The sequence below is a fragment of the Dipodomys spectabilis genome, unplaced genomic scaffold (assembly GCF_019054845.1).
Source record: "Dipodomys spectabilis isolate Male_0828 unplaced genomic scaffold, ASM1905484v1 ptg000125l, whole genome shotgun sequence".
Classification (NCBI taxonomy): domain Eukaryota; kingdom Metazoa; phylum Chordata; class Mammalia; order Rodentia; family Heteromyidae; genus Dipodomys; species Dipodomys spectabilis.
In genome coordinates, this window is record NW_024870802.1 from 9448697 (window position 1) to 9468950 (window position 20254).

Genomic DNA, 20254 nt, shown 5'->3' on the forward strand with positions numbered 1-20254 from the left:
TGTGTGATGATGATGCCATCTTGTTACTGGATATTAACAGGATGGCACGCCGTGGTGAGAAAGGGGAAAGACACACCGGGAGGTGGGTTGGGCACATGGTCACGGCCTTTCCCAAAGTTGGAGGCGAGGTTTATAACTTAAGTGAGCCGGGGAACTGGAGGAAGAGGGCCTTCGGGAGCTTCCAGTAATTCTAATCCCATGGAGCAGAAGCTTTCAGGTCCTCTCAGCATCCCCAGAGTCATAATTTGGGCTGACACGGCTGGCACTCTCCAGGGCCCTCCCTTCCCGGAACGCTCTGGCAGCATCTACCTCCGGAGCACGGGGAGTCAGCTTGGCCGCCTCGGGCCAGGGCTCCTCTGAAGAGAGGCCAGCGACCAGCAAGCAAAGGCCTCGCTGTCTGCATCTCAACCTCAACCCAGCGCACTTGGAACGGATGTCTCGGCCTCACTTTTGGAGGCCGCAATTCTGCAGTCACTTTTGTGGGGTTCCTGGAAGGAATGCCAGTGGCACCGGGGCTCAGCCTGTTCCCTCCTCTCCTCTGGCCTTTCCAATCTCTCTTTCTCGCTTCTCTCAAATTTTTGGGAATCACCTCCTAAAGCACTGGAACCCCAAAGCCCAGCTCGCAGTGTCTGAGGAGAAGGGCAGCCCATACTGAGAGGGAGAGGCCTGCCTACTCCACAGCCATGTCAGGGGTCCCCTGAGGCCCCCCCCATCCTTACCACCCAGCACTCTGACTACAGAGATGACAGGTCCTTCAATGCTAGAACCAAGCCTGTCTCATTCACCTGGGATCTGGGGTACCAGGCACACAGGGAGCACTTGGGATAAGATGATGTCACTGCACTTGTTTCTGTTTCCGCTAAGTCAGAGCTCAGAAACAACCCTTGGTCTTTCCAACAATTCAGGGAAGTCATTTTATTCTGTTTTTAAAAAATTTATAAAACAAAATTGAGAGTGCTCAGCAGCAAGGGAAATCGCTCCTCTTCCATGAACCGCCCCCACCACCCTCCCTCCCCACCCCCCTCCACACACACACAACCTGCTCCACCTGCTCTGCCTGTTCAGAAGGACCGTGACACACATCTGTCTCTCAATGTCCAGTGGATGCACAGCCTGCTGTCCTCCGCCCCATCCCTTCTCTCCTTTTTGGATCCCTGGGTTCTGCACTTGCCCATCAAGGATCCACAGGAGAGAACTAGATCAAAGAACTCCAAACAAGTAACACGGCTTATTCCGCTTCTCTTTCTTTACCTCTCCTACCCACACGCCTTGAAGCTAGAGGTTGCAAACCACCTACCTGTGAGCTAAAGGGTAATGATGGCCTTATTCCTGGAAATCTCATTTGGTGTTCTTAAGGTTGCTGCTGGGTTAAGCTCAATATATTGAACAGCAAAATCCATGTTGCCAGCTATTTTTGAAAAAATTAAGGATTTAATGACTCCAACCCACATCGGGCTCGGACGGGGTTAGCAGCCACCTAGGAAAGGGACCCACAGCTCCTGTGCTGAGTTCTTACCTTTGCTTCCCACTCTGAGGCCCCCAACAGTGGCCTGGTTTCAGAGGATGATTTGCAAAGTAGTTCTGCTCTTTGTTTCTTGCCTGGCCCTGTGGGTGAGTGTATTTGCACTGGCTACCGCCATACTTAAGCACTTGGAAAAAACTAAAATAAAACAGGTTCCAAATGCTCTGAGTGTTCGTTATGTTTGTTAGTGCCTCCAGCAAGAATGTAAGCTCCCTATCCTCTTTTTGGCCTTATTAGAGTTGGAACATGGGGCCTGTAGCCTGCTAAGCATTCACTTTACCTGTCTCTTGGCTTGGATTTTTTTTGCACTGGATGTTTTTGGAATAGGTTTTGCTTCCCGCCTAGGTGTGCATTTGCCTTCTCAGCTAAACTGAGACACATATCACTACACCCAGGTGAAGTCTCCTGGACTTTTCTGCCCAGGCTGGCCTCTAACTACAATCCTCTCACTCTCAGTCTCCCAGTTAGTCGGGATTACTGTTGTAAACACACAGTACCCATCTTCTGCCGCCACGCCTGTGTTATGTGAATGCCGTCTTGATGGTGGTGATGATGATGTATTGATGTGTACAGGCACATCAGATCCCACAGATGCCTTCGAAATAATGGAGGCTGAGGATTCAGAGATGAGGAACCAAACAGAGCAGGAGTAAAGGCCCACCTAGGTGTACTTCTATTCCCCTGGCCTTCCTAAACAGGGAGACTAGGCTGGTGAGCAACAGACAAGAAATTCTTGCCATCCATGCCTGAGGCTTACATTCCTGGATTCTTTGCATTTGCATTTCTGGCCCTCCCCAAAGCCACAATGTAAGACTTGAGAACCATTCTCAGGCTAACCTGGAACGAGGGGACACATATGACACACATACTTGTGTGACTCAGCCTCCCGCCACGCACAAAGACAACACTAAGAGCTGGCAAAATGTATCGATAGATAAATCCATCGTGCGTTCCAGACTCCCACAAAGTCAGAATCAACAACTCAACAACAACAATGCAAAGGCAACAGAAGGATCATTCCCTAACCTGCCAACTCAAAGATGGAAATGAAATATCTCTGAAGCATATCACTTCCTATAAAAACACGCTCTTCTGTCAGGCCCTGGTAGCCATCCAGCCTGGCACCGGGGGCTCACTCCTATCATCCTACCTACTCAGGAGACTCAGATCTGAGGATTGAGGTTCAAAGCCAGCCCTGAGAAAAAGTTTGAGAAACTCTTACCTCCGTTTAAACACTAAAAAGCCAGGAGCAGAGGTATGACGCAAGTGGTAGAGGGCTAGCCTGGAGTGAAAATGTTAGGGAACCGTGCTCTGGCCCTGAATTCAAGCTTTAGTACTGACACAGACACACAATTTAAAAGAAAAAAAAACAAGAATTAGTTGGGAGGTTCTAGGAACATGGTCATCATTAAGACAGACACAGAAACTGCTTTCGTGAAGCTAGATCTAGCACACACGCAGCATTCAAGCGGTACAAAGGAGAAGCTGAGTTATGGGAAAGACTCAAAAAGACTGAACCTAGAGAGAGGAGGTCCCCTGACAAAGAAAACACATAACAATCTCAAGAGTGAGGAACTACTCAGAACAAGAGCCTATCCCTCTTTCTGTGTGTGTGTGTGTGTGTGTGTATGTGTGTGTCATACATGGCAGAGCATGAAGTGACCTTCTTTCCTCAAAGAGCTCACATCCAGCATGGAGGAGGGGTGAGCTTCTCTGTAGAGAAGAGCCCCCTCTTCATTGCTATGACAAAGACCAGATAGTCAATGGAAACATCCTACTGCTCAAAGGAGTTCAATCAAAAATCTTCATAATTATAAAATGTTCCAGTACGAGTGCTGGAGATTATTCTAACCATTTCATAAAACACATGAAATCCGGGGTGGGTTTAGGCACCCCTGTAATCCCAGCACTCAGGAGGCAGAGATGGGTGGATCCTTGGATCCAGGACTTTGACACCAGCCTGAGCTACTTAGTGAAACGTTATCTCAAAATACAGGAACTGGTGGTATAGTTCAGTGGTAGAATGCTTATCTAGCAAGTGCAAAGATTTGGGTGTGAACTCTAATAGTGCTTAATTGATTAATCCATGGAGAAAGTGGCTTCTCCAGCGATCAAGGAGTGCAGCAGCTGTGTCAGGATAGAGAAACTGCTTAGGAGTCTCATGGCAGAGACAGAGCAACCCAATCACCCACACATAAATAAAGAAGCTAAATGAAAAAATGATCAGAGAAGCCCAAAATGGGATATTTAACTTTGGAGGCCTGGGAAAACTGCTTAGTGACTAACACCATTATATTATAGTGGCTGTAATGTTAACGATAACATTGTTAATGATAAATGAACACTCTTCCAAACCTTTATGTGGTAATAAACCTCTAAGCGCATCAACGCACTTAATTCTATGGGTAGGTGCAATTCTTGTCCTTATTTTACAGATGAGAAAACCAGGGATTGGAACAAGAGATTTCAGGTGATGGAAATCTGTCAGACTAAAGGGTCAGAACTATAAGGTCTACAAACATTAACCCACTTAACAAACCAACCCATCCTCTTTTACAAGCAGTTTGTAAATAGCTCAATGGTTAGAAACAAAAGGTGACTTAATGTTAAGCCCATGAATATCTACATTCGGCAAGTGTCCCCTGAGCTTCCAGGCTATGCAAGAGGGGCCCTGGCTTTAAGTTGCCACAGGAGGACCCAAAGAGATGGATTCTGAGCCTTTGAGAAGTGGACACAACTTTGTCTAAGAACCCTCCACATAAGACCTTCAGGAAAATACACAATGGACAGAAATTGCCCCTTCTCCCAGGGAAAGGAAGACCAAGAAATCTATCTCTCCTAGGCTCTAGGTTGCGGGGGGGGGGGGGGGGGGGGGGGGGGGGGCGGGGGGGGAATGGCTCTTCAGAAACTTGAATTCATAGACTTCATGTCACAAGAGTCTAGGGTTCTCATACATGTTAACTGAATGGTCCAAGATGTCCCAAGGGGAGAATTTCACATAAGTAATTCTGCTAAGCAAGTGATATCTCCTAGGGACCTGGCAGAAACAAGTAAACAGACACACCCTTAACCTGGATCATTCCTAAATCCCAAATAAAGGCGGTCTTGTAAGGAGGGAGCTACAATGCTTGATAAGAAATGTACTCATTATCTTGCCCATGTAATTGTAACCCCTCTGTACAGTATTTTCACAATAAAAAAAAGACATTGAACGGAGGATTACAGTCCAGGCCAACCCTGATCAAAAGTTCAAGACTCCATCAAAAAATAAATAAATAAAACAATAAAGGGCTGAGGGCATGATTCAAACAGTAGAACACTTACTTAGCAAATATGAGGCCCTCAATTCAAACCCCAGTACCTACAGACAAGATAGACAGATATCAATAATGTTAGTGGAGGCGGAGGGAGAAGGAAAATCTAAGACATGTGTACTAAGAGTTTCAGAAGAAATGAATAAAAGGAATAAAGGACGAACTATGGAAGGACAAGAGTCATCAGACTGAGGACATCAAGTGAGCTGTGAACATAATAAGAAATACTATTTCATAACAAAACATTTTGTGTTAAACTCTAGAATACCAAAGACAAAGAGAAGATCTAGCAACCAAACTAAAAGTGAGCAATAGTGGACTTTGAGCAGACTTCCTGTGATAAAAATGGGCATCGTTGAAAATGATGAAGATGATAGTGAAGGCGGAGGAGGAGGAGGAGGAGCAAAAGAAGGAAGAGGAGGAAGATGACGACAATGACAATGATGATGACAATGCTGGGTGTGATAGTGGTAATGACAGGAAAAAGCCCTAATTATACCAGAAAAACTGTACAATGCCTTCAGTGACATCCTTCCTTCCTCTTCCCCTCCCTTTCATCGTAAGTGATTTGTCCTCACAGATCGTTTGTGCTACATGTGACAGCTTATTTTCAAAATCAAAATCACAGCATTTCACGTTATCTGAAGGTTACCCAACTGCAGACAGTCTAGCCTTAAACTTCATTTTGGAGAATCCGTTAAGCACCAGGGATGTCAGCAGGCGGTTAGTTTCCCATGTGTGAGTCACTGTTGCCATCTACAGGCAGATGTGGGACATGCAATGCTGCCAGAGCATTGACTAAACCAGCAAGTCCAGGAAACTCGGCCAGTGCTGAGGATAAACAATGAAAAACGCTACCTGGAGAAGCAGCTCTTTCTCCACCACCTCCTCCGTCTTGCTAATGAGGCGCTTCTGCAGGGTGTGAATTTTCTGTATCAGCTCGAAGGTACTGGGGTCACTGGCCTGTTCAAAGGGAACAACAACCAACACAGAGAGCATCAGTTTCCAAGCTCCAAAAGCTGTACATGCAGTATTATTACTAATACCTAATGCAAGACAAGCACTGTGGCTCAGGCCTTGAATCCAAGCTTCTTGGAAGGTGAAGATCTGAAGGATTGTGGTTAAAGGTCAGCCCAGACAAAAAGTTAATGAGACCCTTCTCTGAATTAATAAGCCAGGCATAGGGGTGTGTGCCTGTGGTTCCAGGAGGAAGACTTCTGTCTGAGGCAAGGCCCAGGTAAAAATTCAAGACCTTATCTGAAAAATAAAGAACCAAAAGCAGAGGTGAGACCAAGCCAGTAGAGCAAGAGTGAGACCCTGAGCTCAAATCTCAGAACTGAAAGGGCTGGGGCGGGGGGGGGGGGGGGGGGGGGGGGATTTGGGAGGGGGTGAGTAACTATCATAAACCTACAGATCGAATGGATATAGAAATAAAATGAAAAAACAGGGATGGTTATAAATACCTGGCCCCTCCCTAAATCAGACTATAGTTTTCCTAATGTCTCATCTATATACCTAGGATATATTTATTCCTCCAAGAGGAGTATTAACAACAATAGCTACTTTGTATGAGACCTGCTTTTTGCCACCATCTAGCATCTGACGACCTGAAAGACAACATTCATCTTCTGTTTTTACAAAGAAGACAACTCAGGCTCAGAGAAGTGAAGTCATTTGCCCAGGCTGGTAAAGATCAGAACTGGATTTGAGCCTAGCTATGTCCAAGTCCAAAAGCTATGGCTCTTCATTAAGATGCTTTCAGGCTTTCCCTACTACCTCTGGTTTCCATAGGAATGAGACAGGGTTCCTTGATTCACTTAGCCTCAGGATTCCCCTCTGGGCATTGTTAACCAGAAGATGTATTACAGCCCATGGTGGAGAAGGTTTCCTGGATGGGGACTTCTGCTGATAATTGGCAGTGGAACACAGCCATGGCTTTTTGCTCTCAAATGGAGTCATCAACCAATAACACTTTGATGCTCCTTCTGAATTTATCTGTGTACAATTCAAACAAGAGCTAAGGATGTAAACTGACCTTGTATCCTCCTGCTTCACTTTCAACTGCACTGACATTTTGAATTAATCTGGCAACTAAATATTTTCAACTCCCAGACTTGTTTTCTAAATTTTTCTAATAGAAATTGACTTGGACTTGGAATCTTTAAAGATGTGTTTGAAAACACTTGGACTAATCTAATGTGATGTTAATCTTTCAGGACCACTTTCCCGGGCAGATCTTGGGTTAGCAAACACCACCTTTCTTGGGGCATTTGAAATCAGTGACATAGACTCTGACTCTGCTCAAGAAACATTAAACTGTGCCAATGAATGCCCATTTACCGGGGCTAGACTTGGCACTTGTTCAGTTGGCAATTCTGGGTGTTGTAAAAATGCAGGCCTCGTGTTTACATAACAATTTATAATGCATTAGCTTTAATGCTTTCTTCATTAAAATGGGAAAAAAATGAAACAAAGGTCTCCTTGACTGATTTTTCACCTCACACTGAGAGTTCTCATAGCACAGATACAGCTCTCAACACTGTAGCTGTTCATTTGGTGGAAGCCCCTCTTGATGCCCCCAGTGCTAGATATAACTAAAGGAGAGGGTCATCCATGACCTGAGCTGGCAGTGTTTGGCTTTCATTGTTCTTTGCAGTGCTAGTGGTAGCACTAAAATAGAATATGAAATGCATTATCCATCCTCTACCAAGGGGACTTGAGCTATGTCTCTATGTCCTTTCAAAGTAAGGGATTGAGTCACTCAAGCTAGTCCTTCCAGAGATAATTTACAGAACCAGATTTCCTGCAAGAGAGAAAAAAAAATGTGAAAAACAGCTCAGAGACTGATGGCCAATAAAGCTAAAGACACTTAACAACCCAAGAATAACAGCTACTTGGCAGGGTAACTGGCAAACCAAAAACTATCTAAACAAGAAAAAAATAAATGTCTATTGGCAAGCTGGTTCGTAGCTTGCACTAGGTCTTTGAGGGACAGAAAAATCTTTATCTAAGGGGTGTGTGTGTGTGTGTGTGTGTGTGTGTGTGTGTGTGTGTGTGTGTGTGTGTGTGTGTGCTGGTACTGGAGCTTGAACTCGGGGCCTATATGCTGTCTGTTAGCTTTTTCACTCAAGGCTGGCACTTTACCACTTGAGCTACAGGTCTACTTCCAGCATTTTGCTAGCTAGTTGGGCCTAAGGGTCTGCCAGACTTTCCTGCTCGTGCTAGCTTTGAACTATGATCCTCAGATCTTACTCTCCTGAGAGGCTAGGATTTTAGGCTTGAGCCACTGGTGTCAGGCTTTGTCCAAGACTTTTAAAATAAAACGAAACATCTAGTTCTGGAACCACCCAAATACCATTTGATCTAGTCTTGTATTCCAGGTAACTATTTGCACAGCATTAAACTAAAGAGCTCTTGTCACTGCGCTGGTGGTTAGAAGCCTAGAGCGGGTAGAGATTTGGGGCTGGGAAGGATGCCTGCCAGATGTTACCTCAAGCCTCCTCCATCTGTGCACGTTCATGGGGTTCTCTAGCTCCTCCTCCAGGGCCCGGCACCTGGTCCTCTCCTTCAGGAATTCTCTTTGCACATGAAAAAGCTCCTGCCTAAAGACAAATGTGAGTTGTTTTGTTTTTTGCAAAGAAATTCTCCCACTTGAATATCATACCTTTAAGAGGGCACACAAGCTGATATAACAATTTGGAGTTAGAGATGGGGGAGAATGAAGGAAGGAGTGACATGGATCAAGATGCACTCGACTCCCCAACTGACATGTTGACCTGAGACACTAGTCTCTTTTTTTTTTGTCAATCATGGGCCTGAACTCTGGGCCTGGGTGCTGTCCCTCAACTCTTCAGTTCAAGGCTAGTGCTCTACCACTTGAGCCACAGCACCACTTCTGGCTTTTTCTGCTTATGTGGTGCTGAGGAATCGAACCCAGGGCCTCAGGCATGCAAGGCAAGCGCTCTACCACTGAGCCACCTTCCCAACACCTGTACAGCTACTTAAGGATAATAAAAATATTATTTTATAAATTGGAAGGCGGGGGACTGCTGTGAACCCTGAGAGCAGCCTCCTAAAATTTGGGCAGAACACAAATGATACCCATTCCAGGAGAGTCTGAGGCTCGCCTTCACTATTACTTTATTTGCATTCTGAAACCAGAACAGTGAAACCTGCTGAAATGAACTTTAAGAAGGGGACAGGGAGATGGGAGGGGAATAGAGGGAATGGGTTGATGGAGTAGATTGTCTGCATGAATGGAAATGTCACATTAAAATCCCATTTGTACAGCTAATGTAAACCCATAACAGAATCTTAATTTTAAAAAAGAACTGCTTTCTCTTTAAGAAGAAAATAAAAATCATGTCAACCTTCAGAATCTTGATTCAGAACATTGACAGAATTTAGAAGTATATGGAAATGTGAGTTATGACCATCTCAGTACACTTGTCAGTGTTTCTAAATGTTTTTACAGTTGCAGTGAGTGAGCAGTCTGCATCCCACACGTGGAGACTGACTGCCAGCTACAGAGGCACACGTGACAATATGGTACCATCAGGGCAGAGCAACCCAACCTCAGCATGCTGCAGTCACACGGGCCTGAGTCCAATCCTCAGAGTGGATCTGGTACCTGACTGGGACATCATAGGCCTTCAAGTCCTACTGGGAATTGTAGCATGGGACCAGGACTGAGACACACTGAGCTTTTACCTTAGATCTCACAACTGATGGACACAGATCGCTGAAAAACTCCTAAAGCCCGAGCTCCGGCTCAAACATGCTAAATCTTCAGACAGAAGATTTTGTTGACAGGCCATGTGCCATGGCCATTCTGAGCTCTATCAAGAAGTTGTTTCGAGAGGGACAACGGGCAGGACAGATACTGACTTGAGCAATACATCACTACAAGACCTGGTCTGCTGTGGGTGCACAGGTTACTATCCTAAACTGTTTCTTTCCCTTAATTGCTCATTTAAGCCAATAATACAACTTCCCCTCATTAGCAAGACAAACCATGAGAATTAACTGCAAGGTGTTCCCTCCACAGGGAGCTCAGAACAAGCTGCTTAGAATTAAAAGCACAATTTTAACCCTTTGCTTTTCTTGAGTGCCACTGGAATACCTTGGCAAAAATATTAGCTGCCTAACAAAATGGCCAGCATTTACATCACTTTTTTAATGGCTTACCATTTTACACTCTGTGATAGGCACATTGCATTTGTGTTTTGTATTTAAGTATAATAACAAGTCCAAAGCTCAGAGATATACTTTGCCCAAGGGCACAGTTTGTAGGTAGCAAGGTTAAGATTAGAATTCATGCCCACTTGTCTCTAAGCTTTATCAGCTTACCTCCCCATTATCATCCAGACTTCCCTGGCTCACACTTTTACTCCTAGCTACTCAAGAGGCTGAGATCTGAATCTACAAGGATCTATGTTCAAGGCCAACTCCAGGTAGGAAAGTCCAAGAGGCTCTTATCTCCAGTTAACTATCCAAAAAAGCAGAAAGTAGAGCTATGGTTAAAAGGGTAGAAGGTAGCTTTGAGCAAAAAGCACCAATGGTAGTACCCAGGCCCCAAGTTCAGGCTCCAGTACCAACACACACACACACATACACACACACACACACACACACACACACACACACACACACACACACACACACACACACACACACAAGACCATCATTATCAACAAACTAGCAATATTGGCTAGGAATGGGCCAAATCTGGTGTTTTATGTATGTCATAAAAATAACTCATGAGCTGACAAGTTTAATGCTAGTCTGGAGATCTTTCAGCAGCTAGTTAGAAGGAACCAATTTGTCTCTAAATTGCCAATGGTAGTATCTCTGGGTAGTAAAGTTATGAGTGATTTTCTGATCCCTTCTTCATGTTTTTTCCCCTGCATTTCTCACATTTTCTACAAAGAGTTTATACAACTTTCATCCTCTGAAGTACAAGCCACTAAAATAAAATAAAAAAATCAAGTAAGCCAGGCCCAAAGAAACATAAGTCCCATAGTTTCCTTTATTTACAATAACTAGGATAAGTCTAAGACAAGCAGACATGATCAAAAGCTATGTATATATGACCATAAAAGATGATGTTAAATGAAATGAGCCCCAAGACAGGGACACAAGTGTTTTTTTTTTTCCTTTCTTGCTATTGTTTTTAGCATATTTAAAATGTGCTATGTGATTTTTTTTTGTTTTTCTTGTATGTTCCTCCCCCACAGTATAACCCCTGTTTTCAGTCAGTTTGATGTCAGTGCCCTACATCTTGTATATACATTTTTCTAATTTGGGGAGGGGAAGGGAAATCACAAAATACTGAAATAAGGATACAGGTTGACCCATTGTAACAATGACGTACAAGACACTATGTTGAAAATTAACTTTGCAACTTGGGTGGGGGAGGAGTTGGGGAGGTGGAAAGGGAAGGGATGGTAGGGGAAAAACAAAGGAGGAGGTAACACTACTCGATAGGAAATGTACTCATTACCAACTGTAACCCCTCTGTACAGTATTTTTACAACAAAAAAAAATTAAAAACTTAAGCATCAATCCATCCTTAATAGGGATAAACTCCTGATTCTTGACCCTCCTGCACTGAAATATTAGAATAATCTTCTAATCCAATTAATTTAAAAAACAGATCAAGACTGTGTCCTTCTCCTGACAGTGGTCAAGGGGACTGTTCTTCCACAAGCCCATGGGGAGTGAGGAGAGCTACTGAGAAAATACTGGGCCTCTACAATTGCCTATATAAAACTCCGTGATGTTTTCCCACAGGGAAAGTAGTTCTTGTATAATGTAAGATTTAAAGAAAGAAGAAAGCTGCACTTAAGTGAAAGCTGCAGAAGATAAATCAAGAGTGAGATAGAAGATTTGGCTGCCTTCTAAAGAAACAGATTTTCAGATAGTGACTGAATTAAATTCTCCACTTCTTTTCATCCTATATATAATTCCAAGAAGAAGAAAAAAAAAGAAGATGGGCAAATGTTACCTGGATAGAATTTAAATATTGATGGTCCATCTCCCTCACAGGCTGCCTTATTAAAGAAATTCCAAAGAACTCAGTAGTGGGAAGAAGAAAATTTTCTACATTTGTAACTAGCTGTGTTTGTGATTTGACTTGAAATTTTCCTTCAAAGATCCAGAATCATATTTTATTAGTTTTTCGGCATTCCCTCACATCCCAACTCAAGGAAACAAATTTGTTATTGTCACATAGTATGGGCACAATAGAGCTTGTTTTTTGGTTCATGTTTTGTTTGGTTTTTTGTTTTTTGACACTCCTAGGACTTGAACTCGGGACTTGGGTGCTGCCTCTGAGCCTTTGTGTTCAAGGCTAGCTCTCTACTACTTGAGCCACAGTGCCACTTCCAGCGTTTTCTCAGTAGTTTATTGGAGATAAGAGTTTCACAGATTTTTCTGCTTGGGCTGGCTTCCAACTGTGATCCTCAGATCTCAGCTTCCTGAGTAGCTAGGATTACAGGTGTGAGCCACCAGCGCCCAGTACAACAGAGATTTTTAATAGAAAAGTGGTTCTCACTATTTGCTGATAATTGTGTCATATAAAACTCACTTTTCAATTGGATAAAGGCCCTCAATGACCCCTCACAAGGTCACATCAGATCACTGACAACCTCCGGTCCCTTAGCCCTGCGAGCCTCCAGATTACCTGAGTTCTTCTACATTGGCCACACTCCTGGCCAGAATCCTCTTCTCCCGGCGAAGTTTCTTGATCTCCAGCTTGAGGATCCTCATGTCCTCCACTCTCTGGTTGTACTGGCTCTCGCCTTTATTCAGCACAGACTGCTGGATCTTGATCTTCTCATACAACAAAGCTAACTCGTCATTGCGCCGCACGAGTTGAGATCCTAGAATGTCTCGTTCACTGACCACCTAGAAAGGTTGGGGAGGGAACATAGGCACCAATGGAAAGTCATGTTTTTTTTCATGGTGGCAGTTGCAACATTCAGGCTGTGTACATTAATGAATGTGAGCTATGTACTCACTACAAACAGCCTGCTAACACAACCAATGCTGGCCTCCTCCTACTAGAGCTTGCAAGCTGCTTAGAAAAAGAAATCAGTGGGCTGGGAAGGTGGCTCAGTGGTAGAGCACTTGCCTTGCATGCTCGAGGCCCTGGGTTCGATTCCTCAGCACCACATAAGAAAAAAGCTGGAAGTGGCGCTGTGGCTCAAGTGGAAGAGCACTAGCCTTGAGCTGAAGAGCTGAGGGACAGTGCCAGGCCCAGAGTTCAGGCCCCACAACCAGACCCCCCCCCCAAAAAAAAGAAAAAGAAATCAGTGCACAATGAATGATCCATTCTAATAGTAGTAGTCAAATTATCCAGTAATCTTTGAGCCTTAGGTGTGTCATTTTGCTTCCTTCCAAACTGTGTGAATGGGGGAGGGGGAAGAGGGTGTGTTGTGTACCTGTACTGGGGCTTGAACTCAGTGGGTTCTGTCCCTTAGCTTTTTCGCCTCAAGACTAGTACTCTACCACTTGAGCCACAAACTCTACTTCTGGCTTTTTTGTGGTTAATTGAAGTTAAGAGTCTCACGGACTTTGCTGCACAGCCTGGCTTTATACTGTGATCCTCAGGTCTCAGCCTCCTGAGTAGATAGGATTATAGGTATGAACCTGTATGCATAACTATTGTATATAAATGTTTAGTGTGCCCAACCAAACTATGTTTTTAATGCTTAAATTTAAACAATCTTCTAGTAGGCCAGGTCTCACCAAGTTCTGGCCAAATTCTCCCAGCCAGATCCCTGAAAGTATTTTATTTTGAATCCTCAAAGTATTCACTTGAGTTTCTGTCTCCCAAACCATGTAAGTATGAACTCTAATTATTGCATTAGAACATACGCTCCCTGTGAACAGGGACTTCACTCTTCTTGGCTGAAGTGCCCTCCTGTGGGAAGAGTGGTTGATGCCTGGGCGGTGCTCCTGAATTTGGATGAAATAAATGAGGGTCTTTCATAGTTGATCAACACAAGACAGGCCTCTGCAGCTGATCTCATAGAAGGACTAGGTGGCAGAGCTTAGACAGGACAGAAGATGAATGAAAAGTAGAACAGAGCACTGGCAGCTACTAAGGAGGGAATGGTGTAAAGGTTCTACCTGGTCTAATTCCTTCTTCTGCCTTAGCCTCTCCCCGTCGGCCTCGGCGATGATTCGCAGGAGTTTTCTCTCTTCGGCCTCTTGCTTTTCAATGAAGTGTTTGGTCTCCATGGCTTGTTGTCTCAGCTTCTGCAGCTCAGCCTGGCGAAGAGGGGAAAGATTCACCCACATTTCCTTCTGCAGCAGCACGTGGCTGTGCAGCGGTGCCTTGCATGCATTCCCTGGTATTTTAGTTAATATGGTTTGAGCACACTGTACTAATAAACCACATAAGCTTTCAACACACACACACACACACACACAGAGTGAAGAAACAGCAGTGCTTCTGATGATGATCATGTTTATTCTCTGGACTGTGCCCTGGAGGGATTTCTATCCCCGGTCCATGTGTGCAGCGGGATTTTCATTGATATTCATAGATATTCTCTCACTAAGAATGGTGCAGAGGAGAAGTGGAGTGAACAGGAGTCCCCGGACATCTCTCCTCTCGGGTCCTCACACCACCAGTAGGCTTAATACAAAGGGCAAGTCCATGAAAAGCAAAAAGTAAATTAAAGACAACAATGAAATGTCCATGTTGTATAGAAGGTTGGGACAGAAAGATACATGGACCCTTGTCCTCCAAAACTTCTACTCCAGACAACAGAGAAAGATATGCTAATGTTATGGAAACAGGAAACAATTTTTCATTCTCTTTTTTTGTCATGCAGAGAATGGCATTACAGGTCAAGGGAAGAGTCATCAGCCCACAGGGACCATCAGATAGGCTTTTTCAGAGAGCTCACACTTGAGTCTGCTCATGAGGTAGGAAGGGAAAAAAATGTTTCTCTTCAAAGCATACATCCATTTCTATTCCATAAATAAGTGTTTGTGACTTAAAAATCACCCCGGACATAATACTACACATTGAAAACCTCTTATCTCTATTTTATAAATGCAATTACAGAGCCAATTCAAAGCCAAATAACTTGCCCAAGGTTATTAAACTCATAAGTAGCAGAGTTGAGATTCCAATAAAGATCTACGGATGCCTGTTCTATTCCCTCCACGGAATACTCCCAAACCAAATACAGAAGAGGAGTCAGATGGGTTTCCCCATCTTCTGCAGGTAACAGGAATCACCACCAACAAGAGGATGAACATCCCATCTACCTGTGTGGAAAAGGACATGAGAGCACACAGGAAGGAGTTTCTATTTTTGCCTGGAGTTGAGAGGAAGAACAAACGGATTCCTTGGCAGATGATGGACATTGCCCAAATGGAGGAGTGTGTGCTGGAGGAGAGCTTTCAACCTCCAGACTCTGTGGGCCAAGGCAGGGAAACCATGAAGCAGCTAGTTTGCCTGCCAGCACAGCGCCCCCAGTGGTTGGATTTGAGTACTAGGTGGGACAGTGCATAAGGTAAGACTGGCAAACAGCTATGAAGGACTGAGAAGGCCCTTTTGTGCCATACACTGCAGAGTCTGCACCAGGGACCCAGTTGCCCACCTTGAAGGCAAGAACACATCTGTGAGAGATTCTATGCCCAGCTGGACAGGGCATGGGAGGAATCAATGACCAGGTCACAAACAAATGAAGAAAAGGAGTTCATTTTTACCCATGCTAATAATCACAACGGAGGTGACAGAATGACATTAAGACTTCATTCAATATGTCAGAGCCTTACAGGCCTACAAAGGACAGTAAAAGAAAAAAACATATTTTTTCCTTCAAGTAAATATTAAAACTATCACTACCAGTCACCCAGAAAAGTCACAAACATGAAAAAAAAAATCCACACTTGGAATTAATTGCCTATGAACCAACTCAATTCAGGTCAAAGGTCTTCTCCATTCATAAATTCTGTGCCTCAAAATTCCCAAGACAGTAGGAGATATTGTGTACCTAGTAATAGATGTGTGGTATCACAAATTAAATGCAACCAGCTACTATCAAAACAAGGGTTTCATTTATGACAGTTTGTTCATAAAATATGGTTTAGGGATAAGCAAAAGGAAACATTTGCTGAGAAATGATCTGGTCTAGTATTTACCACTTAGGGGGATTGCTTGTTAGGACAGAGTGAAGTACCAGCCTTCCTGTTTCTCCAATCATTTAAGGTGACAGCAAAGACAGCAATAAAATACCTGTTTGCCTGATGCCTCCTTTAATAAAATTTTTATTCTCCTATATCTGCAACACTCACTTTTCTGTTCCTAAGTGCCAAGAGCTGATCAGAATCCATCAGCAGAACAAAATGAAACCCCTGTTATATTAAAATGCAATCAACAGTGTGTAAAAGTATCTGTCTGAAATGTAAAACCATTCGTGCATTTGGCATTGCTGGGTGGATTTTTTTTCATAATATATCAAAATTCTGAGTGGTCTCCTTATGTCATAAATTTATAGGCTGTAAACAAGATGTGGCATTAGACATTGGCAGCAAATGTTAACATCAACAAAATACGTTGGGTCTAATACATTTAGTGGTTATAAATCTGAGCTGTCTCGCCCAGGAAGGATGGCAGCAACTGCTGGGCACCCTAAAGCCCATCAAGCAGTGACCTCAGTGCCACTTGAGATGTTTGCACCTGTTGAAGTGTTTCAGGTGGCCTGCGGTTGTGTGGTAATTGGCACGTCACACCCTTTAGTCACTGTGGCTTACAATTTTGCAATTGATGCTTATAGACTATAGATCATCTAATTTGTGAATGGGCATCCATTGTATCTCAAGAGCCGAACTTGGACAAGTCTCACAGGTCCATATCTGAGCCCCCATAAGTGTTCGACCATGACAGTAATTAGGATTTTTTTCTCCCTCTGTCATGAGTAGCAGAAACAACTTTGTCATGTGACAGAAGCCAGTCTGTAATGTGGTGTTATTTGCTGCTGAATTATGTACTAAGACTCAGCGTGCTGTCAGACGGGTGTGGGATGATTTGAAGTGCTGAGACAGACCCTGGGGGCTTGTTAGGTCTGGAAACAAGGTGACTGCCTTCCTTCCTGATGAAAGGAGACTGAGGCAGAGTGGGCAGGGGACACAGATGCAGTCACATCTACCCAGGACTCCTGACATTCTCTCATAGCCATAATGTGCTGGCAAGATCTAGGATCCTGAAAAGACAGTAGAGTCTGGTAGTGACTGCAAAAGGGAAAGGATCATAGGACAAAGGTTTTTCGGTTAATGGGGATGAATGTAGATGAGGACAGCCTACGCTGACAATTGTATGTCTACAAACTTGGTAAGTGGTAAATTGGACTGTCCTGTCAAAAGGCATCTCACAGTCTGTCAAGCGGGCAAGGGCTTACCCCTGCAGCAGGGATTATGTACCCACTGAGCTTTACAGAATTGTAAGATAAATGTCTTTTGGAGCAATGTGACTAGGAAATCTGCCCTTTCCTCTCAGGGTTTTGGTTTGCAAGCTTTGAATGCATGAAATCCAGAGACCTGTGTAGAATGTGACTCAAATTCTTACCCTAAAAAAAGTCAAGAGGCTGAAGCTCAACATCTGAGCTGTCATATTTTTTTTTTCCTAAAGAAGTGCAAACAGGCTTAATGATAGGCCACGATTATCCCATCGGAGCACCATTGCAAGTCACCCTTGGATAACCTCAAATAATAGATCAAGCAGGCATCCTCTCTCTGTTCCTCATTCCTGCCCCGTTATGGGAAATGCTGAGGGAAAGAGCATCCTAGCTCCACAGCGAGTCCAAAGCAATCATCTTCCTATACTCGATGACCCAAAGCCATTCAGACCCAGAATTCCCTATTCAGAGCACGTTGTCCAGAACAGAGCCTTTATAATCACCTTCACGTCAGCCAGTCACCAACTATGCTGACCCACAGCCCATCACAGCCCCCTACAGCCCTTCATTTTATCTTATTATGCTGCTTCTTTGGGGCTGTATGTGTAGATACCCGATGATAAAGGTCATCACTGAAACTAATATTAACTAACATCAAACAGTAAGGAAATAAGGGAATAAGTGTCCTAGGTAGGAAGCTGTTTATTCTAAATCAGGACTGTGCAGAAGGTAATTTGTTCTACCTTGGATTTGGACTTTACTGGAATAAGAGTTGTTTTTGTTTGTTTTTTTTTTTACTAGAGAATCACTTGGGAAGTAGAAGTGAAAATCATTGTTATCCTCTGGGAGAGAGAGGAGGGAGGGAAAGAAGGAGGGAGGGAGAGACAGAGAGAAGGAGGAAGAGACGGAGGGGGGGGAGAGAATGATAACACAAATGGATTATACTGAGGTCTTGCTAACATGGTCCATGAGGCTCCTGGTGGAGCAGTGTAGTAATGAGGTTCTTCTGATTCATCCAGCAATAAATAAACCCCATCTTCACTATGGACTGCAGCCAGGGTGAAACAAACTGCTTCCAAAAAACTTTGCTTTTGAACAAAGGAAATAAGGGCAATGATGGAGGAAAATTTCCAATTTCAGAAAACATTATATCTATATATTCTTTTTCTATCACAGGCTGTAGTGATAAGAGAAGTCAGTCACTGGCAAATAAATCAATTACCGTATCTTTTTTTTATCCAGACGTTTTTGTTAGTTTAATCTTTTTCAACTCCTGTGTGCCTTAATTTAATACAGTAGTTCTAATTCCATGAAAACCTATCATTAAATTGCAGATCTCTTATTAAATTGAGAGTTTATATTTCAATCTATTGTAGAATCAGGGAAAAGAAGGCATCAATTCTGTCCAGTGCTAGGTGCACATTTTCAAGACAGGGATCATCTTTGAAAGCCATTATGTATAGAAAACAATGGCACCCAGTCTCTGGTTTCTTTAAATGAGTCCTGCAAATGGATCTTAACCACCTACAAATATTGTTTATATACATAAATATGTATGTAGAAGTTCTTTTTTTTCATTTTCTGGCAAATAAAATGCAAGAGAAATCTATTGGATGGATGAGAAAAAGAAACGATGGCCAGATAACTAATACATACAGTAAAATGTATTTGGTAGAGAATTTGAGATGGCAATCATCACTTGGTATGTATTGTTGTTTATAGACACAGAGTGTTCTACACTAGTGGGTTTTAAAGGACATGTTGAGCTGGGAGTGGTGGTGTAATCCTACCACTCAGGAAGCAAAGGCAGGAGGATCTTGAATTGGGTGCCAGCCTGGACTACATAGTGAGACCCTGTCTCAAAAAGCCAAGACCTGGGGCTGTAGCTCAGTACACACACAGACAGACAGACAGACAGACAGACAGACAGACAGACAGACAGACAGACAGACAGATAGATAGATAGATAGATAGATAGATAGATAGATAGATAGATAGATAGATAGATAGATAGATAGATAGATCTTAGTAAGATCTGCAGAGACAGAGCTATTTGGACATGTAGCTGCAAAGGTCTTAGACCCATGGAAGTGAGAAGAGAAGAGTGAAAGAAAACCCTGATTACCCCTGGGTAATGCACACAAAGGAACAATGATGGGTAGCCATGAGACCAAATGTTACCTTACAGTAGGCCCAGCAATGGGTTTGGCGGGGCTGGCTATGAGCACACTGCAGAACTTGGGTTATCAATGCAAAAGGAGGGTAGCTGGCCTGCAAGCCCAAGGAGCAGTGCTGACCTGCTAGGTCACCAGTGTTGATGCAGCTTCAATGAGCTAGTGTTGTGGGGGCTCACCACTCCCCTCCCCATTCCACCAAGGGAACTATCTGTAAAGAGCCAGGCTCAGAAATACCTCTGCCTCTTGATGCCTTGTACGAGTGAATTTGGGAAACTAGCAATGGAGGCCACCAGCAGCTTCCTCGATCACACACACACACACACACACACACACACACACACACACACACACACACTGTGAGAGGTGAGAGTGGCCTGCTGGTTGGAGTTTCCAGTGTGTGTGTGGGGGGGGGGGGGGGGTGAGTACCTTCAGTGTTTCCTTCTCCTTTTCTATCCGCTGCTGTTCCAGATGCAACTTCACAAGTGCGGACTCCTTAGCAGAGATCTCTTCTTTAAGCTGGTCTACCTGATGGGTCATAATCTTTAATTTTCTCTTCATTTCTGTTATTTCATCCTAAAAGAAAGGTAAAAAGAGGAAGGTTTAAGGGTGAATTAAACAGTCACTATCATCCTATAGAAGATCAGTATATAGTTAGGAACTTCGAAGCGGGGCTCTCTCGGACAATGGCTTCTTGACCAATTGCAGCTATAACTAAGTTATTCTTTTATCTCTGGCATCTATCCATAGAGCAATAACTCAAAATAGTTACATGTACTCAATGTACTCTCCCTCTCCCCCACCTTCTCTTCTCCCTTATTTTCC

General features: G+C 43.7%; 1 protein-coding gene across 1 annotated transcript in view; it reads right to left on the reverse strand.

Moving 5' to 3' along the window:
• Positions 1-20254, reverse strand: part of Cfap58 (cilia and flagella associated protein 58) — a 98363-nt gene that overhangs the window by 49923 nt on the left and 28186 nt on the right. The window contains exons 11-15 of the mRNA XM_042689505.1: positions 19859-20005; positions 13972-14112; positions 12521-12744; positions 8327-8438; positions 5695-5799 (exon numbers count right to left, since the gene is read on the reverse strand). Coding sequence (XP_042545439.1) covers positions 5695-5799; positions 8327-8438; positions 12521-12744; positions 13972-14112; positions 19859-20005 — 729 coding nt within the window. The remainder of the gene's footprint in view (positions 1-5694; positions 5800-8326; positions 8439-12520; positions 12745-13971; positions 14113-19858; positions 20006-20254) is intronic.